The 18,742-nt window shown below is 49.6% G+C and overlaps 2 protein-coding genes across 2 annotated transcripts in view; both read right to left on the bottom strand.

Annotated features, from left to right (window-relative positions):
• Nucleotides 1-934: 934 nt before the first annotated feature.
• On the bottom strand, nt 935-6,174 carry LOC138362756 (uro-adherence factor A-like). The gene is made up of 6 exons (XM_069321309.1): nt 5,896-6,174; nt 4,916-5,661; nt 3,926-4,351; nt 2,247-3,883; nt 1,365-1,597; nt 935-1,222 (listed from the first exon to the last, which is right to left on the bottom strand). The coding sequence occupies exons 1-6, from the start codon at nt 6,172-6,174 to the stop codon at nt 935-937; spliced, it is 3,609 nt and encodes a 1,202-aa protein (XP_069177410.1).
• Nucleotides 6,175-7,765: 1,591 nt separating this feature from the next.
• The window catches only part of LOC138362755 (uncharacterized), a 73,858-nt gene continuing 62,881 nt past the window's right edge, over nt 7,766-18,742 (bottom strand). Inside the window, exon 2 of the mRNA XM_069321308.1 lies at nt 7,766-9,137. Coding sequence (XP_069177409.1) covers nt 7,766-9,137 — 1,372 coding nt within the window. The remainder of the gene's footprint in view (nt 9,138-18,742) is intronic.

The following is an 18,742-nucleotide window of genomic DNA, read 5'->3' as shown; positions in this document are numbered from 1 at the left end:
CAGGAGGTTAACTGAGGCCAGGAGCCTTACTCAGGCCAGGAGGTTCACTCAGGCCAGGATGTTCACTGTCGCCAGGAGCCTCACTCAGGCCAGGAGGTTCACTGAGGCCAGGAGGTTCACTGAGGCCAGGAGCCTCACTCAGGCCAGGAGGTTCACTGAGGCCACGAGGTTCACTGAGGCCAGGAGCCTTACTCAGGCCAGGAGGTTCACTGTGGCCAGGAGGTTCACTGAGGCCAGTAGGTTCACTGAGGCCAGGAGGTTCGCTGTGGCCAGGAGCCTCACTCAGGCCAGGAGGTTCACTGTGGCCAGGAGGTTCACTCAAGCCAGGAGGTTCGCTCTGACCAGGAGGGTCACTGTGGCCAGGAGCTAGGTTCACTGAGGCCAGTAGGTTCACTGAGGCCAGGAGGTTCACTGTGGCCAGGAGCCTCACTCAGGCCAGGAGGTTCACTGTGGCCAGGAGGTTCACTCAAGCCAGGAGGTTCGCTCTGACCAGGATGTTCACTGAATCAAGGAGGTTCACTGAGGCCAGGAGGTTTACTCAGGCATAGAGGTTCACTGAGGCCAAGAGGTTCACTGAGGCCAGGAGGTTCACTGTGGCCAGGAGGTTCACTGAGGCCATAAGGTTCACTGAGGCAAGGAGGTTCACTGTAGCCAGGAGCCTCACTCAGGCCAGGAGGTTCACTGTGGCCAGGAGGTTCACTCAGGCCAGGAGGTTCACTGAGGCCAGGAGGTTCACTGAGGCCAGGAGGTTCACTGAGGCCAGGAGGTTCACTGAGGCCAGGAGGTTCACTCAGGCCCGGAGGTTCACTCAGGCCAGGAGGTTCACTCTGGCCAGGAGGCTCACTCTGGCCAGGAGGCTCACTCAGGCCAGGAGGTTCACTCAGGTTAGGAGGTTCACTGTGACCAGGAGGTTCCCTTTGGCCAGGAGGTTCACTCAGGCCAGGAGTTCACTGTGGCCAGGAGGTTCACTGTGGCCATGAGATTCACTGAGGCCAAGAGGTTCACTGAAGCCAGGAGGTTCATTGAGGCCAGGAGGTTCACTGATGCCAGGATGTTCACTGAGGCCAGGAGGTTCACTGAGGCCAGGAGGTTCACTGAGGTCACGAGGTTCACTGATGCCAGAAGATTTACTGAGACCAGGAGGTTCATTGAGGCCAGGAGGTTCACTGTGGCCAGGAGCCTCACTCAGGCCAGGAGGTTCACTGTGGCCAGGAGGCTCACTCTGGCCAGGAGGCTCACTCAGGCCAGGAGGTTCACTCAAGTTAGGAGGTTCACTGTGGCCAGGAGGTTCACTTTGGCCAGGAGGTTAACTCAGGCCAGGAGTTCACTGTGGCCAGGAGGTTCACTGTGGCCATGAGATTCACTGAGGCCAAGAGGTTCACTGAGGCCAGGAGGTTCATTGAGGCCAATAGGTTCTCTGAGGCCAGGATGTTCACTGAGGCCAGGAGGTTCACTGAGGCCAGGAGGTTCACTGAGGCCAGGAGGTTAACTGATGCCAGGAGATTTACTGAGACCAGGAGGTTCACTGAGGCCAGGAGGTTCACTGAGGCCAAGAGGTTCACTGAGGCCAGGAGGTTCACTGTGGCCAGGAGGTTCACTGAGGCCAGGAGGTTCACTCAGGCCAGGAGGTTCACTGTGGCCAGGAGGTTAACTGAGGCCAGGAGGCTCACTGAGGCCAGGAGGTTCACTGAGGCTAGGAGGTTAACTGTGGCCAGGAGGTTCACTGAGGCCAGGAAGATCACTGTGGCCAGGAGGTTCACTGCGGGAAAGAGGTTCACTCAGGCCAGGAGGTTCACTCAGGCCAGGAGGCTCACTGTGGCCAGGAGGTTCACTCAGGCCAGGAAGTTCACTGTGGCCAGGAGGTTCACTGCGGGAAAGAGGTTCACTCAGGCCAGGAGGTTCACTCAGGCCAGGAGGCTCACTGTGGCCAGGAGCCTCACTCAGGCCAGGAGGTTCACTGTGGCCAGGAGGTTCACTCAGGCCAGTAGGTTCGCTCAGGCCAGGAGGTTCGCTCAGGCCAGGAGGTTCACTCAGGCCAGGAGGTTCGCTCAGGCCAGGAGGTTCACTATGGCCAGGAGGTTCGCTCAGGCCAGGAGGTTCAGTATGGCCAGGAGGTTCACTCAGGCCAGGAGGTTCACTCAGGCCAGGAGGTTCGCTCAGGCCAGGAGGTTCACTCAGGCCAGGAGGTTCACTCAGGCCAGGAGGTTCGCTCCCGCCAGGAGGTTCACTATGGCCAGGAGGTTCACTGAGGCGAGGAGGTTCACTGTGGCCAGGAAGTTCACTGAGGCCAGGAGGTTCACTGAGGCCAGGAGGTTTACTCAGGCATGGAGGTTCACTGAGGGCAGGAGGTTCACTGAGGCCAAGAGATTCACTGTGGCCAGGAAGTTCACTGAGGCCAGGAGGTTCACTGAGGCCAGGAGGTTTACTCAGGCATGGAGGTTCACTGAGGCCAGGAGGTTCACTGAGGCCAGGAGGTTCACTGAGGCCAGGAGGATCACTGTAGCCAGGAGCTTCACTCAGGCCAGGAGGTTCACTGTGGCCAGGAGGTTCACTCAGGCCAAGAGGTTCGCTCAGGCCAGGAGGTTCGCTCAGGCCAGGAGGTTCACTATGGCCAGGAGGTTCACTGAGGCGAGGAGGTTCACTCTGGCCAGAAGATTCACTGAGGCCAGGAGGTTCACTGTGGCCAAGAGGTTCACTGAGGCCAGGAGGTTCACTGAGGCCAGGAGGTTTACTCAGGCATGGAGGTTCATTGAGGCCAGGAGGTTCACTGTGGTCAGGAGGTTCACTGAGGCCAAGAGGTTCACTGTGGCCAGGAGGTTTACTGAGGCCAGGAGGTTCACTGTGGCCAGGAGGTTTACTCAGGCATGGAGGTTCACTGAGGCCAGGAGGTTCACTGTGGTCAGGGGGTTCACTGTTGCCAGGAGGTTCATTCAGGCCAAGAGGTTCACTGAGGCCAGAAGGTTCACTGTGGCCAGGAGGTTCACTCAGGCCAAGAGGTTCACTCAGGCCAAAAGGTTCACTATGGCCAGGAGGTTCACTGAGGCTAGGAGGTTCACTGAGGCCAGGAGGTTCACTCAGGCCAAGAGGTTCACTCATGCCAAAAGGTTCACTCAGGCCAGGAGGTTTACTCAGGCATGGAGGTTCACTGAGGCCAAGAGGTTCACTGAGACCAGGAGGTTCACTGTGGCCAGGAGCCTCACTCAGGCCAGGAGGTTCACTGAGGCCAGGAACCACACTCAGGCCAGGAGGTTCACTGAGTCCAGGAGGTTCACTGAGGCCAGTAGGTTCACTGAGGCCAGGAGGTTCACTGTGGCCAGGAGGTTTACTCAGGCATGGAGGTTCACTGAGGCCAGGAGGTTCACTGTGGTCAGGGGGTTCACTGTTGCCAGGAGGTTCATTCAGGCCAAGAGGTTCACTGAGGCCAGAAGGTTCACTGTGGCCAGGAGGTTTACTCAGGCCAAGAGGTTCACTCAGGCCAAAAGGTTCACTATGGCCAGGAGGTTCACTGAGGCTAGGAGGTTCACTGAGGTCAGGAGGTTCACTGAGGCCAGGAGGTTCACTGTGGCCAGGAGCCTCACTCAGGCCAGGAGGTTCACTCAGGCCAGGAGGTTCACTGTGGCCAGGAGCCTCACTCAGGCCAGGAGGTTCACTTAGGCCAGGAACCACACTCAGGCCAGGAGGTTCACTGAGTCCAGGAGGTTCACTGAGGCCAGTAGGTTCACTGAGGCCAGGAGGTTCACTGTGGCCAGGAGCCTTACTCAGGCCAGGACGTTCACTGTGGCCAGGAGGTTCACTCAGGCCAGGAGGTTCGCTCAGGCCAGGAGGTTCACTGTGGCCAGGAGGTTCACTGAGGCAAGGAGGTTCACTGAAGCAAGGAGGTTCACTGAGGCCAGGAGGTTTACTCAGGCATGGAGGTTAACTGAGCCCAAGAGGTTCACTGAGGCCAGGAGGTTCACTGTGGCCAGGAGGTTCACTGAGGCCAGGAGGTTCACTGTGGTAAGGAGGTTCACTGAGGGCAGGAGGTTCACTCAAGCCAGGAGGTTCACTGATGCCAGGAGGTTCACTGTGGCCAGGAGGTTCACTCAGGCCAGGAGGTTCACTCAGGGCGGGAGGATCACTCAGGCCAGGAAGTTCACTCAGGCCAAAAGGTTCACTGAGGCCAAGAGGTTCACTCAGGCAAGGAGGTTCACTCAGGCCAGGAGGTTCACTGAGGCCAGCAGGTTCACTGAGGCCAAGAGGTTCACTCAGGCCAGGAGGTTCACTCAGGCCAGGAGGTTCACTGTGGCCAGGAGGTTCACTCAGGCAAGGAGGTTCACTCAGGCCAGGAGGTTCACTGAGGGCAGCAGGTTCACTGAGGCCAAGAGGTTCACTCAGGCCAAGAGGTTAACCCAGGCCAGGAGGTTCACTCAGGCCAGGAGGTTCACTGAGGCCAGGAGGATCACTGAGGCCAGGAGGCACACTCAGGCCAGGAGGTTCACTGAGGCCAGGAGGTTTACTCAGGCATGGAGGTTCACTGAGGCCAGGAGCCTCACTCAGGCCAGGAGGTTCACTCAGGTAAGGAGGTTCACTGTGGCCAGGAGCCTCACTGAGGCCAGGAGGTTCACTGAGGCCAGGAGGTTCACTGAGGCCAGGAGCTTCACTGAGGCCAGGAACCACACTCAGGCCAGGAGGTTCACTGAGTCCAGGAGGTTCACTGAGGCCAGTAGGTTCACTGAGGCCAGGAGGTTCACTGTGGCCAGGAGCCTTACTCAGGCCAGGAGGTTCACTGTGGCCAGGAGGTTCACGCAGGCCAGGAGGTTCGCTCAGGCCAGGAGGTTCACTGTGGCCAGGAGGTTCACTGAGGCAAGGAGGTTCACTGAAGCAAGGAGGTTCACTGAGGCCAGGAGGTTTACTCAGGCATGGAGGTTAACTGAGCCCAAGAGGTTCACTGAGGCCAGGAGGTTCACTGTGGCCAGGAGGTTCACTGAGGCCAGGAGGTTCACTGTGGTAAGGAGGTTCACTGAGGGCAGGAGGTTCACTGAGGCCAGGAGGTTCACTGAAGCCAGGAGGTTCACTGTGGCCAGGAGCCTCACTCAGGCCAGGAGGTTCACTGTGGCCAGGAGGTTCACTCAGGTCAGGAGGTTCACTGTGGTAAGGAGGTTCACTGTGGCCAGGAAGTTCACTCAAGCCAGGAGGTTCACTGATGCCAGGAGGTTCACTGTGGCCAGGAGGTTCACTCAGGCCAGGAGGTTCACTCAGGGCGGGAGGATCACTCAGGCCAGGAAGTTCACTCAGGCCAAAAGGTTCACTGAGGCCAAGAGGTTCACTCAGGCAAGGAGGTTCATTCAGGCCAGGAGGTTCACTGAGGCCAGCAGGTTCACTGAGGCCAAGAGGTTTACTCAGGCCAGGAGGTTCACTCAGGCCAGGAGGTTCACTGTGGCCAGGAGGTTCACTCAGGCAAGGAGGTTCACTCAGGCCAGGAGGTTCACTGAGGCCAGCAGGTTCACTGAGGCCAAGAGGTTCACTCAGGCCAAGAGGTTCACCCAGGCCAGGAGGTTCACTCAGGCCAGGAGGTTCACTGAGGCCAGGAGGATCACTGAGGCCAGGAGGCACACTCAGGCCAGGAGGTTCACTGAGGCCAGGAGGTTTACTCAGGCATGGAGGTTCACTGAGGCCAGGAGCCTCACTCAGGCCAGGAGGTTCACTCAGGTAAGGAGGTTCACTGTGGCCAGGAGCCTCACTGAGGCCAGGAGGTTCACTGAGGCCAGGAGGTTCACTGAGGCCAGGAGGTTCACTGAGGCCAGGAGCCTCACTCAGGCCAGGAGGTTCACTCAGGTAAGGAGGTTCACTGTGGCCAGGAGCCTCACTGAGGCCAGGAGGTTCACTGAGGTCAGGAGGTTCACTAAGGCCAGGAACCTCACTCAGGCCAGGAGGTTCACTGAGGCCAGGAGGTTCACTCAGGCCAGGAGGTTCACTGAGGCCAGGAGGTTCATTGAGGCCAGGAGGTTCACTGAGGCCAGGAGGTTCACTGAGGCCAGGAGGTTCACTCAGGCCCGGAGGTTCACTCAGGCCAGGAGGTTCACTGTGGCCAGGAGGCTCACTCTGGCCAGGAGGCTCACTCAGGCCAGGAGGTTCACTCAGGTTAGGAGGTTCACTGTGGCCAGGAGGTTCACTTTGGCCAGGAGGTTTACTCATGCCAGGAGTTCACTGTGGCCAGGAGGTTCACTGTGGCCATGAGATTCACTGAGGCCAAGAGGTTCACTGAGGCCAGGAGGTTCATTGTGGCCAGGAGGTTCACTGAGACCAGGATGTTCACTGAGGCCAGGAGGTTCACTGAGGCCAGGAGGTTCACTGAGTCCAGGAGGTTCACTGTGGCCAGGAGGTTCACTGAGGCCAGGAGGTTCACTCAGGCCAGGAGGTTCACTGTGGCCAGGAGGTTAACTGAGGCCAGGAGGCTCACTGAGGCCAGGAGGTTCACTGAGGCCAGGAGGTTCACTGAGGCCAGGAGGTTCACTGTGGCCAGGAGGTTCACTCTGGCCAGGAGGTTCACTGAGGCCATGAGACTCACTCAGGCCAGGAGGTTCACTGAGGCTAGGAGGTTAACTGTGGCCAGGAGGTTCACTGAGGCCAGGAAGTTCACTGTGGCCAGGAGGTTCACTGCGGGAAAGAGGTTCACTCAGGACAGGAGGTTCACTCAGGCCAGGAGGCTCACTGTGGCCAGGAGGTTCACTCAGGCCAGGAGGTTCACTCAGATCAGGAGATTCACTCAGGCCAGGAGGTTCACTGAGGCAAGGAGGTTCACTGTGGCCAGGAGGTTCATTGAGGCCAGGAGGTTCACTCAGGCCAGGAGGTTCATTCAGGCCAGGAGGTTCACTGATGCCAGGAAATTCACTGTGGCCAGGAGGTTCACTGAGGCCAGGAGGTTCACTGAGGCCAGGAGGTTCACTGTGGCCAGGAGGTTCACTGTGGCCAGGAGGTTCACTGATGCCAGGAAGTTCACTGAGGCCAGGAGGTTCACTCAGGCAAGGAGGTTCACTCTGGCCAAGAGGTTCACTCAGGCCAGGAGGTTCACTCAGGCCAAGAGGTTCACTAAGGTCAGGAGGCTCACTCAGGCCAGGAGGTTCATTGCGGCCAGGAGGTTCACTGAGGCCAGGAGGTTCACTCAGTACATGAGGTTCACTGAGGCCATGAGGCTCACTCAGGCCAGGAGGTTCACTGAGGCCAGGAGTTTCACTCAGGCCAGGAAGTTCACTGTGGCCAGGAGGTTCACTGTGGCCAGGAGGCTCACTCTGGCCAGGAGGCTCACTCAGGCCAGGAGGTTCACTCAGGTTAGGAGGTTCACTGTGGCCAGGAGGTTCACTTTGGCCAGGAGGTTCACTCAGGCCAGGAGTTCACTGTGGCCAGGAGGTTCACTGTGGCCATGAGATTCACTGAGGCCAAGAGGTTCACTGAGGCCAGGAGGTTCACTGAGGCCAGGAGGTTCACAGAGACCAGGATGTTCACTGAGGCCAGGAGGTTCACTGAGGCCAGGAGGTTCACTGAGTCCAGGAGGTTCACTGTGGCCAGGAGGTTCACTGAGGCCAGGAGGTTCACTCAGGCCAGGAGGTTCACTGTGGCCAGGAGGTTAACTGAGGCCAGGAGGCTCACTGAGGCCAGGAGGTTCACTGAGGCCAGGAGGTTCACTGAGGCCAGGAGGTTCACTGTGGCCAGGAGGTTCACTCTGGCCAGGAGGTTCACTGAGGTTATGAGACTCACTCAGGCCAGGAGGTTCACTGAGGCTAGGAGGTTAACTGTGGCCAGGAGGTTCACTGAGGCCAGGAAGTTCACTGTGGCCAGGAGGTTCACTGCGGGAAAGAGGTTCACTCAGGACAGGAGGTTCACTCAGGCCAGGAGGCTCACTGTGGCCAGGAGGTTCACTCAGGCCAGGAGGTTCACTCAGATCAGGAGATTCACTCAGGCCAGGAGGTTCACTGAGGCAAGGAGGTTCACTGTGGCCAGGAGGTTCATTGAGGCCAGGAGGTTCACTCAGGCCAGGAGGTTCATTCAGGCCAGGAGGTTCACTGATGCCAGGAGATTCACTGTGGCCAGGAGGTTCACTGAGGCCAGGAGGTTCACTGAGGCCAGGAGGTTCACTGTGGCCAGGAGGTTCACTGTGGCCAGGAGGTTCACTGATGCCAGGAAGTTCACTGAGGCCAGGAGGTTCACTCAGGCAAGGAGGTTCACTCTGGCCAAGAGGTTCACTCAGTACAGGAGGTTCACTGAGGCCATGAGGCTCACTCAGGCCAGGAGGTTCACTGAGGCCAGGAGTTTCACTCAGGCCAGGAAGTTCACTGTGGCCAGGAGGTTCACTGCGGGAAAGAGGTTCACTCAGGCCAGGAGGTTCACTCAGGCCAGGAGGCTCACTGTGGCCAGGAGGCTCACTCAGGCCAGGAGGTTCACTCAGGCCAGGAGGTTCACTGTTGCCAGGAGGCTCACTGTGACCAGGAGGTTCACTGTGGCCAGGAGGTTCACTGTGGCCAGGAGGTTCACTGATGCCAGGAAGTTCACTGAGGCTTGGAGGTTCACTCAGGCAAGGAGGTTCACTCTGGCCAAGAGGTTCACTTAGGCCAGGAGGTTCACTCAGGCAAGGAGGTTCACTAAGGTCAGGAGGCTCACTCAGGCCAGGAGGTTCATTGAGGCCAGGAGGTTCACTGAGGCCAGGAGGTTCACTGTGGCCAGGATGTTCACTGTGACCAGGAGGTTCACTGTGACCAGGAGGTTCACTGTGGCCAGGAGGCTCACTGTGACCAGGAGGTTCACTGTGGCCAGGAGGTTCACTGTGGCCAGGAGGTTCACTGTGGCCAGGAGGCTCACTGTGACCAGGAGGTTCACTGTGACCAGGAGGTTCACTGTGGCCAGGAGGTTCATTGTGGCCAGGAGGCTCACTGTGGTTAGGAGGTTTACTGTGACCAGGAGGTTCACTGTGGCTAGGAGGTTCACTGTTGCCAGGAGGTTCACTGTGGCCAGGAGGTTCACTGTGGCCAGGAGGTTCACTCAGGCCAGGAGGTTCACTGAGGCCAGGAGGTTCACTCAGGCATGGAGGTTCACTCAGGCCAGGAGGTTCACTCAGGCCAGGAGGTTCACTCAGGCCAGGAGGTTCACTGTGGCCATGAGGTTCACTGATTTATGGGGAAAGTTTTGTTCACAAACCAAGTTTGAGGATTATGACGTGACGACAAGAAGAAGGGTGAGAGTGTAGAGGAGTGTGGTGAGAGTGTAGAGGAGTGTGGTGAGAGTGTAGAGGAGTGTGGTAAGAGTGTAGAGGAGTGTGGTGACGCTAGTGTAGAGGAGTGTGGTGAGAGTGTAGAGGAGTGTGGTGAGAGTGTAGAGGAGTGTGGTGAGAGTGTAGAGGAGTGTGGTGACGCTAGTGTAGAGGAGTGTGGTGAGAGTGTAGAGGAGTGTGGTGAGAGTGTAGAGGAGTGTGGTGAGAGTGTAGAGGAGTGTGGTGACGCTAGTGTAGAGGAGTGTGGTGATAGTGTAGAGTGTGGTGAGAGTGTAGAGGAGTGTGGTGAGAGTGTAGAGGAGTGTTATGAGAGTGTAGAGGAGTGTGGTGACGCTAGTGTAGAGGAGTGTGGTGAGAGTGTAGAGGAGTGTGGTGAGAGTGTAGAGGAGTGTGGTGAGAGTGTAGAGGAGTGTGGTGATAGTGTAGAGGAGTGTGGTGAGAGTGTAGAGGAGTGTGATGATAGTGTAGAGGAGTGTGGTGAGAGTGTAGAGGAGTGTGGTGAGAGTGTAGAGGAGTGTGGTGACAGTGTAGAGGAGTGTGGTGACAGTGTAGAGGAGTGTGGTGAGAGTGTAGAGGAGTGTGGTGAGAGTGTAGAGGAGTGTGGTGAGAGTGTAGAGGAGTGTGGTAAGAGTGTAGAGGAGTGTGGTGACAGTGTAGAGGAGTGTGGTGACAGTGTAGAGGAGTGTGGTGAGAGTGTAGAGGAGTGTGGTGACGCTAGTGTAGAGGAGTGTGGTGAGAGTGTAGAGGAGTGTGGTGAGAGTGTAGAGGAGTGTGGTGAGAGTGTAGAGGAGTGTGGTGAGAGTGTAGAGGAGTGTGGTGAGAGTGTAGAGGAGTGTGGTGAGAGTGTAGAGGAGTGTGGTGAGAGTGTAGAGGAGTGTGGTGACAGTGTAGAGGAGTGTGGTGACAGTGTAGAGGAGTGTGGTGAGAGTGTAGAGGAGTGTGGTGACAGTGTAGAGGAGTGTGGTGACAGTGTAGAGGAGTGTGGTGAGAGTGTAGAGGAGTGTGGTGAGAGTGTAGAGGTGTGTGGTGAGAGTGTAGAGGAGTGTGGTGACGCTAGTGTAGAGGAGTGTGGTGAGAGTGTAAAGGAGTGTGGTGAGAGTGTAGAGGAGTGTGGTGAGAGTGTAGAGGTGTGTGGTGAGAGTGTAGAGGAGTGTGGTGGGAGTGTAGAGGAGTGTGGTGAGAGTGTAGAGGAGTGTGGTGGGAGTGTAGAGGAGTGTGGTGAGAGTGTAGAGGAGTGTGGTGAGAGTGTAGAGGTGTGTGGTGGGAGTGTAGAGGAGTGTGGTGAGAGTGTAGAGGAGTGTGGTGAGAGTGTAGAGGAGTGTGGTGAGAGTGTAGAGGAGTGTGGTGAGAGTGTAGAGGAGTGTGGTGGGAGTGTAGAGGAGTGTGGTGAGAGTGTAGAGGAGTGTGGTGACAGTGTAGAGGAGTGTGGTGACAGTGTAGAGGAGTGTGGTGACAGTGTAGAGGAGTGTGGTGAGAGTGTAGAGGAGTGTGGTGAGAGTGTAGAGGAGTGTGGTGAGAGTGTAGAGGAGTGTGGTGAGAGTGTAGAGGAGTGTGGTGAGAGTGTAGAGGAGTGTGGTGAGAGTGTAGAGGAGTGTGGTGACAGTGTAGAGGAGTGTGGTGACAGTGTAGAGGAGTGTGGTGAGAGTGTAGAGGAGTGTGGTGAGAGTGTAGAGGAGTGTGGTGACAGTGTAGAGGAGTGTGGTGACAGTGTAGAGGAGTGTGGTGACAGTGTAGAGGAGTGTGGTGAGAGTGTAGAGGAGCGTGGTGAGAGTGTAGAGGAGTGTGGTGAGAGTGTAGAGGAGTGTGGTGAGAGTGCAGGGAAGAGAGGTGAGAGTTTAGTGACAATATAGAGGAGTGCAGATGAGAGGGGTGACAGCGTAGTGTAGTGAGAGGTCCAAGGAGGTGATGAGAGGGGGTGACAGCGTAGTATAGTGAGAGGTCCAAGGAGGTGATGAGAGGGGGTGACAGTGTAGAGCAGTGTAGTTGAGAGAGGTGACAGTGTGGGGAACGTGACCGGGAAGGATATAACACTACCACAACATCCGTGTCTAGTAATTGAGAGAAATCTGATCATACAAATCTCCTGAGAAAAGCCTTGGCTCGCGCAGGAGCAATGTAAACAATCCCGTCCCCGAGATCCTCTTTCACTACACAAAGAACCCGCGCTTCAACTATTTTTGCCTTCGTGGTGTAGTATATTATTTCCCCCGCCAAGGCTAAATGGCGCCTCATTCTCAAGTCAAGAACACGAGATTTTTACTGTTTTTGTTACGAAAATCTTCTACAAAATCTGGAGGACTATGAGGATGCTGCTGCCTCAACCTACGAAGCTCCGGATGCCTGATGATGCTGTTGACTCGTTATAGTCACCTTTGGGTGTGCCTGATAATTCGCCCTTGTCACCTCTGGGGTGCCTGATGATTCGCCCTTGTCACCTCTGGGGTGCCTGATGATTCGCCCTTGTCACCTCTGGGGTGCTTGATGATGCGCCCTTGTCACCTCTGGGGTGCTTGGTAATGCTTCTGCCTCGTTCTAGAAAGTTCTGGGGTTCCTGCTGATGATGCTGCCTCTTCCTAGTCATCTCTGGGGTGCTTCATGATGATGCTGGCATCTTATGGTGACTATGGTGACTTATATGTACTTATGTTCCCATTACCACTGACACAGTCACTCTGCAACAGGATTAAGCATTTGGGGCGGCCTATCACAGAGAAGCTGCATAATCAATCAAATACAGGCGATTGGAAGGTCAATACACCGTGGTTCCCATAGCCTTGTATGTTATAATTAGGGTATATTTAGTGAAATTGACTTAAACTGTGGTAAATTTGGATAAATTAAGCTTTACCTGTGTTAGGTAATGTTAGGTTAGGATAGGCTAGAGTAGGGTTGGTTGGGTCAGGACCTAGATTCAGGAAGCTCTGTGTATTTCTTCGTAAGTGGGTTTGCTACGAAGGTTCCTAAGTGCGCCCTAAGAAGATGCTTAGGTGCGATTCAATAAGGTATACTTAGGAAGAAAATTGTTGGTTCACCTGCGTGCCGATAGAGGTCACTACTGTGTTTCGTTTGGCCAATCAGAGAGCAGCAACATTCTTCATATTAAAGAATTTAGCGCTGGCTTATCGGAGCTCTACTGCCTCCTATTTACGTCGAATTTTCTTATAAAATTAGTATATTTCGAAGTAAAACAATGTTTTTTCAACTTCTACAGCCAGCACCGACATTGTAGTAAACAAATATGTTACATTTGTTGTTTACCTACGTAATTCTAAGAGATACTGTGTAGCTGTCCTTGTTGCTCGGAAGATGCGCTGACAATTATTGTATATATTTACTGAATTTACCCAAGGGCCACTAACTATCTAGTGACCTCGAAGAGGACAGAAAGCCGGCGGCTTGTTAAAGGGCCCGCCAATTGTCTTAATGATATTTTTTAGCTGGAATTTGGCATTTACGGCTTCAGCGGGTAGGCGGTTCCATGGGTTTATAGTCCTCTTGGTGGAAAAAAAACATCTGTTTTCAGTCCTACTTGAGAGAACATACTCTCCAACACTATATCTGTGATTGTCCTGTTATCAGTGACTTCATACCAAATGGTATGAGGTATTTTGAGCTCTGTAATTACTTCATACACTCAGGAATATTGGAAGATATTCTTGTGCTGCACCCAGATTTTGCCAGTGGAGGCTAATAGATCAGCATTAAGTATTTTGTTCTCTCCTAATTCCATGTATGACTGGCCATCCTGTGAGGTGAGGATGTTGGGTGAGCTTGTAGCTGGTTTTTTATCTACACTGTGTGGTCCTTTATACAGAATAGGGAAGCAGCACATTGCTGTGTATACCTAAACATGTTTAAAAATACATTGTTTGAGAGGAGTTTTGTAGAAACTGGTAAGAGTAATTATAATATAATGTTTCCATGATTCAGTGCTTACCTCTTGTGAAAATTGCTTAGAGTTGTTTAGTCAGAGTTGATTTGTTTTTTGTATTGAGGCTGGTATTTTCTAAATTGATTCCATGTACAGTATGTCTAACCATCCTGTGAGATGGGAGTATTAGATAAATTTATAGCTAGTTTTTTATCTACACTGTGTAATATTCCATATAGACTAGGGTAGCAGCACATTGCTGTGTATACCTAATCTTCTTAATAAAAAAAATCAGTAATAAAGATTTTAAATTATAGTTTGTATTACAAATACAGTACTGTATTATCCTTATTAAATCATGTTGACCATGGATCATTAAGATCTCATGTTGATATGTAATACAAGTCATATTTCTTTTGAACTGCTAATCATTCATTAAATTGGGCATTATGTCTCAATTTTTCACTTCCTTGGATATACTGTACAGTACAAAAAGATAGGATAAAAATAAACCAGTAATATTTCTTTCATTATATTTTTCATTTAAATAACTGCATCAATATTTTTACAGCTGACAGGATTTGTTTTCCCATACAGGTGCATTATTTGTTAAAAAAAATTTGGTTTATTGTTACACACAATGGTGCTACATAGCCTTCCCAGCTTGGTGCCTTCTTTTAATACTTACTGATTAAAAAATAAATAATAAATACATTTTATTCAGGAAAAGTACATACAGTTGATTTACAAACATAATGATGGATTTATAGGCAGAGCTAGTACATACAATACCTAAAGCCACTAATACTCATAGCATTTCGGGCAAGGTGTGGGGAAAAAAAAAACAGACTAAAACTTAATAGTAATCGGGATTAGGTATAAATTGTGTTGAAAGAAGGAATAAAAAATACAAAAAGGGGGTTAACATAGCATAAATCAGCAATTGCACATGTTGGTGAACAGCGTTGTTTAAAAAATAGCAAGACATGGGTTGACATTTAGGAGGTAAGTTAGGTTACATGGAGTTAATTTGGCAGTACTTGGTTTAACTCTTAAACTGGTTGAGAGAGGTACAGCCTTTGACATGATTCGGGAGGTCATTCCACATTCTGGGTCCCTTGATTTGTAGAGCACTTCTAGTTTGGTTACACACAGCCAAATTGAGTAACAGGAAGAGGTCTTGGACACAAATTTGTTCCATGCTAAATGTAGAGGAATCAGCTGAGTATTCCTCAAATAAAATAAGTTGCCTCAGCTTATAAGGTAAATAAAATAAGCATTTCTCAAATAAGTAGCTGCCTCACCTCACTGCATTACTGCTACATAGCCTTCCCGGCATGGTGCCTTCTTTTGATAATTACTTGTTCCACACCCAAATTGTATAACAGGAAGAGGTCTTGGACCCCTACTTCCCTCTCTCTTTTTTAATAATCTATATAGTCATAATTATAGCTTTAAGTATTCAATGAATAAAGTTTTTGACATTTTTACCCTTTTCCTTACCTAACATCATTTGTGCAGCATATTTTTATTTTATGTCTCACCCAGATTTAATTTCAAAATAAAACCAAACTAAATAAATTAGAAATGGGTATGTATAGCTAAGATACACCCTTACTACTAGGTGAACAGGCGCATTTGGTGATAGTAAATGATCCCATCAGGCAGGGCTCATCACCTTCTCTCATATTTCATGTTCACCAGTGTTTATTTACTTAATAACTACTGGTATAATATCTTGCTATTATAAAACTAATTCTACTATCATCAAACACATATTTACTTCAAGTTTCAAGCAGAGAATGCATATATAACTAACACGAAGGATTCCTCTTCACTAGATTCACCAGCTATAATATTTTGGTCATGTTCCAATATCATAAATCGATCCCAGTGTTATGTAGTAGAGAAAAAATTACTTATATCCAGTTTATGTAAAGCTACGAGTGGTCGAAACCACACTTAAATCCAGGAATGAACTTACGAAGGTTTTTCCACTTAGGGTAGTTAATTGAATACGGACGTAGCCGCCACGAAGGCGCTAAGACGGAAAACGCTCTTAGCTAAGAGGAAAAACCTTCGTAAGTACCTTCCTGAATCCGGCCCCTGGTTTGGTAGGACTGATGCTAGAAAAATACATCCGGATATTGGACATGGCTAGATGAACACATCACTAGCACTATGAAATGGTCTTGGGAATAGGGTATGATATGTGATGACTGGATATTTGGAAATTGTAAAAATACAATAAATTTGGTTGATATAGGTTAAACTTGAATAAATTGGGCTTAGGTTGTGCTATGATACGGAAAATTTGGGTAAATATCGTAGAAATTGTCTTAAATCACCTAAATTTATGTAAATTTTGGTAAATTTGGTGGAAATTGTTTCAAAGTAGTTAAAATTTAGGTGGGGCAACTTAAATTTTACCAATTTTAATAAAATCTAGCTTTTAATGTGTTAGGTAAAGCTGTGTAGGGTAGGATGTATAATATCTTAGGGTAAAGAACTAGCTTGTTCAGAAAATATAGTAAATTACCCTATTTGGGTTTGAGTTTTAACTAGCTCCTGTAATTGATGGAGAGAGGTTTCATAGGAATGTATATGAGGATATGGGTGCTATGGTCTTGGGAATTGGGTATAATGTGCCGTGACTGGATATTGGATACACACATTAAATTGACATGGAATATGTGAGACTTGGGTAAATTAGGCTTTGGCTTTGCTATGATATGGTGAATTTGGGTAAATTTGCTGGACATTGTATTAAATTAACCAAATTTTGGTAAATTCGGGTAAATTTGGTGGGAAATACCTTAAATTATGTAAAATTTAGGTGGGACAGCTAAAATTTTCCCAACTTTAATTAATAAAAGGCTACAACCTAGCTTTGGTTGTGCTAGGTCAGGTTAGGTAAGGCTGTGTAGGGTAGGATATATAATATCGCATGGGTAATGAACTAACTTGATCAGGAAATAGTGTAAATTACCCTATTGGGTTTGAGTCATAGCTAGCTCTTGTAATGGATGGACAGAGGTTACATTGGCTTGTATGTGAGGAATATAGGTGTTAATATTTAGTTCAGCTTTTTGTTAGGTTGAATTTGATTCATTTGGGCAGGACAAGTGGATTTTTTTCTCGATTTAGTTAAATTTAGGTTCTGTTAGGATGCGTTTTAGTAGAAAATAGTAAATTTGCTTTAAATTATCATAGATTTAAAGATTTCTCCTAACTCCACCTATCCTAACCTAACCCAACCTGTCCTAACCTATTATAACTAAGGCTAAATCTAATAAGATTGTTGGACGGTTTGCCTAAATAAACATGGGTAACATGATTGGAGAGGATGTAACAAGGTGGTATGTATTTAATATATTCAAACTATGGATATAAATTTGGAAATACTGGTGACCGAGCAGTTAAGCATAAATTATATTGTAAAAATATGTATTGAAATATATGTGAATATTTGAGGATTAAGTTCTTAGGATGTCTGATGCATGATTCATATATGTGAAATTATGACTTTTGGGGGGATCAATTTTGGTTAAATTTAGTATACTATAAATGACGCTTTATAGATATCTAAGAAAATATTGTGCACACTGTGTGTATTGATTGACAAAGATGTTTGTGATTGTATTTGCACAAATTGCGCAATAATTATAATTGTGCAAGTTCCATATTAATTGTGCATTAATTGTGTATTGTTAGGATTTTGCACAAGTTGTGCGATGATTGTAATTTTGTATTGATTATATTTGTGCAAGTTGTGTATTGATTATATTTGTGCAAGTTGTGTATTGGTTATATTTGTGCAAGTTGCATAATAATTATGAATAATGTGTATTAATTGAGCATGTTTTGTGATCGTATTTGTGCTAATTATGTATTTGTGCTAATAGTATACAGGTATTTATGAAAGTGATTCGATGATAAATCTATGCCCGAGTTGACCATCAACCACTGTTGGATCTTGGATATAAATAGTCTCACGACTACCAAGATTTTTGTACAGTTGTATGGTCTAGTGGGTAAGCTACCAGGTATGCCAGGGTTACCTGGTTGATACCTGGTTGATGGGGTTCTGGGAGTTCGTCTACTCCCCAAGCCCGGCCCGAGGCCAGGCTCGACTTGTGAGAGTTTGGTCCACCAGGCTGTTGCTTGGAGCGGCCCGCAGGCCCACATACCCACCACAGCCCGGTTGGTCCGGCACTCCTTGGAGGAATAAATCTAGTTTCCTCTTGAAAATGTCCACGGTTGTTCCGGCAATATTTCTTATGCTTGCTGGGAGGACGTTGAACAACCGCGGACCTCTGATGTTTATACAGTGTTCTCTGATTGTGCCTATGGCACCTCTGCTCTTCATTGGTTCTATTCTACATTTTCTTCCATGTCGTTCACTCCAGTACGTTGTTATTTTACTGTGTAGATTTGGTACTTGGCCCTCCAGTATCTTCCAGGTGTATATTATTTGATATCTCTCTCGTCTTCTTTCTAGTGAGTACATTTGGAGGGCTTTGAGACGATCCCAATAATTTAGGTGCTTTATTGCGTCTATGCGTGCCGTATATGTTCTCTGTATTCCCTCTATTTCAGCAATCTCTCCTGCTTTGAAGGGGGAAGTGAGTACTGAGCAGTACTCAAGACGGGACAACACAAGTGCCTTGAAGAGTACAACCATTGTGATGGGATCCCTGGATTTGAAAGTTCTCGTAATCCATCCTATCATTTTTCTGGCTGTCGCAATATTTGCTTGGTTATGCTCCTTAAACGTTAGGTCGTCAGACATTATTATTCCCAAATCCTTTACATGCTGTTTTCCTACTATGGGTACATTTGATTGTGTTTTGTACTCTGTATTATGTTTAAGGTCCTCATTTTTACCGTACCTGAGTACCTGGAATTTATCACTGTTAAACATCATGTTATTTTCTGATGCCCAGTCGAAAACTTTATTAATATCAGCTTGAAGTTTTTCAATGTCCTCAGCCGAGGTAATTTTCATACTGATTTTTGTGTCATCTGCAAAGGATGATACGAAGCTGTGACTTGTATTTTTGTCTATATCTGATATGAGAATAAGGAAAAGCAGTGGTGCAAGGACTGTACCCTGAGGTACAGAGCTTTTCACTGCACTTGGACTAGATTTTATATGGTTGACAGTTACTCGCTGAGTCCTGTTTGACAGAAAACTGAGTATCCAGCGTCCTACTTTACCGGTTATTCCCATTGACTTCATTTTGTGTGCTATCACGCCATGGTCACATTTATCGAAGGCCTTTGCGAAGTCCGTGTATATCACATCAGCATTCTGTTTCTCTTCTAATGCCTCAGTGACTTTGTCGTAGTGCTCAAGTAGCTGTGAGAGGCACGATCTTCCCGCTCGAAATCCATGTTGGCCTGGGTTATGAAGGTCATTGGTCTCCATGAAATTGGTGACCTGACTCCTAATCACTCTCTCAAATACTTTTATGATGTGCGATGTTAGTGCAACTGGTCTATAATTTTTTGCCAATGCTTTGCTCCCTCCCTTGTGTAGAGGGGCTATGTCTGCTACTTTAGGTGCATCTGGTATCTCCCCCGTGTCCAAGCTCTTCCTCCACACTATACTGAGTGCCTGTGCTACC

Source organism: Procambarus clarkii, chromosome 9 (genome assembly GCF_040958095.1).
Source record: "Procambarus clarkii isolate CNS0578487 chromosome 9, FALCON_Pclarkii_2.0, whole genome shotgun sequence".
NCBI lineage: Eukaryota > Metazoa > Arthropoda > Malacostraca > Decapoda > Cambaridae > Procambarus > Procambarus clarkii.
Note: the sequence above shows the minus strand (reverse complement) of the source record. Positions and strands in the feature narration are given on the sequence as shown.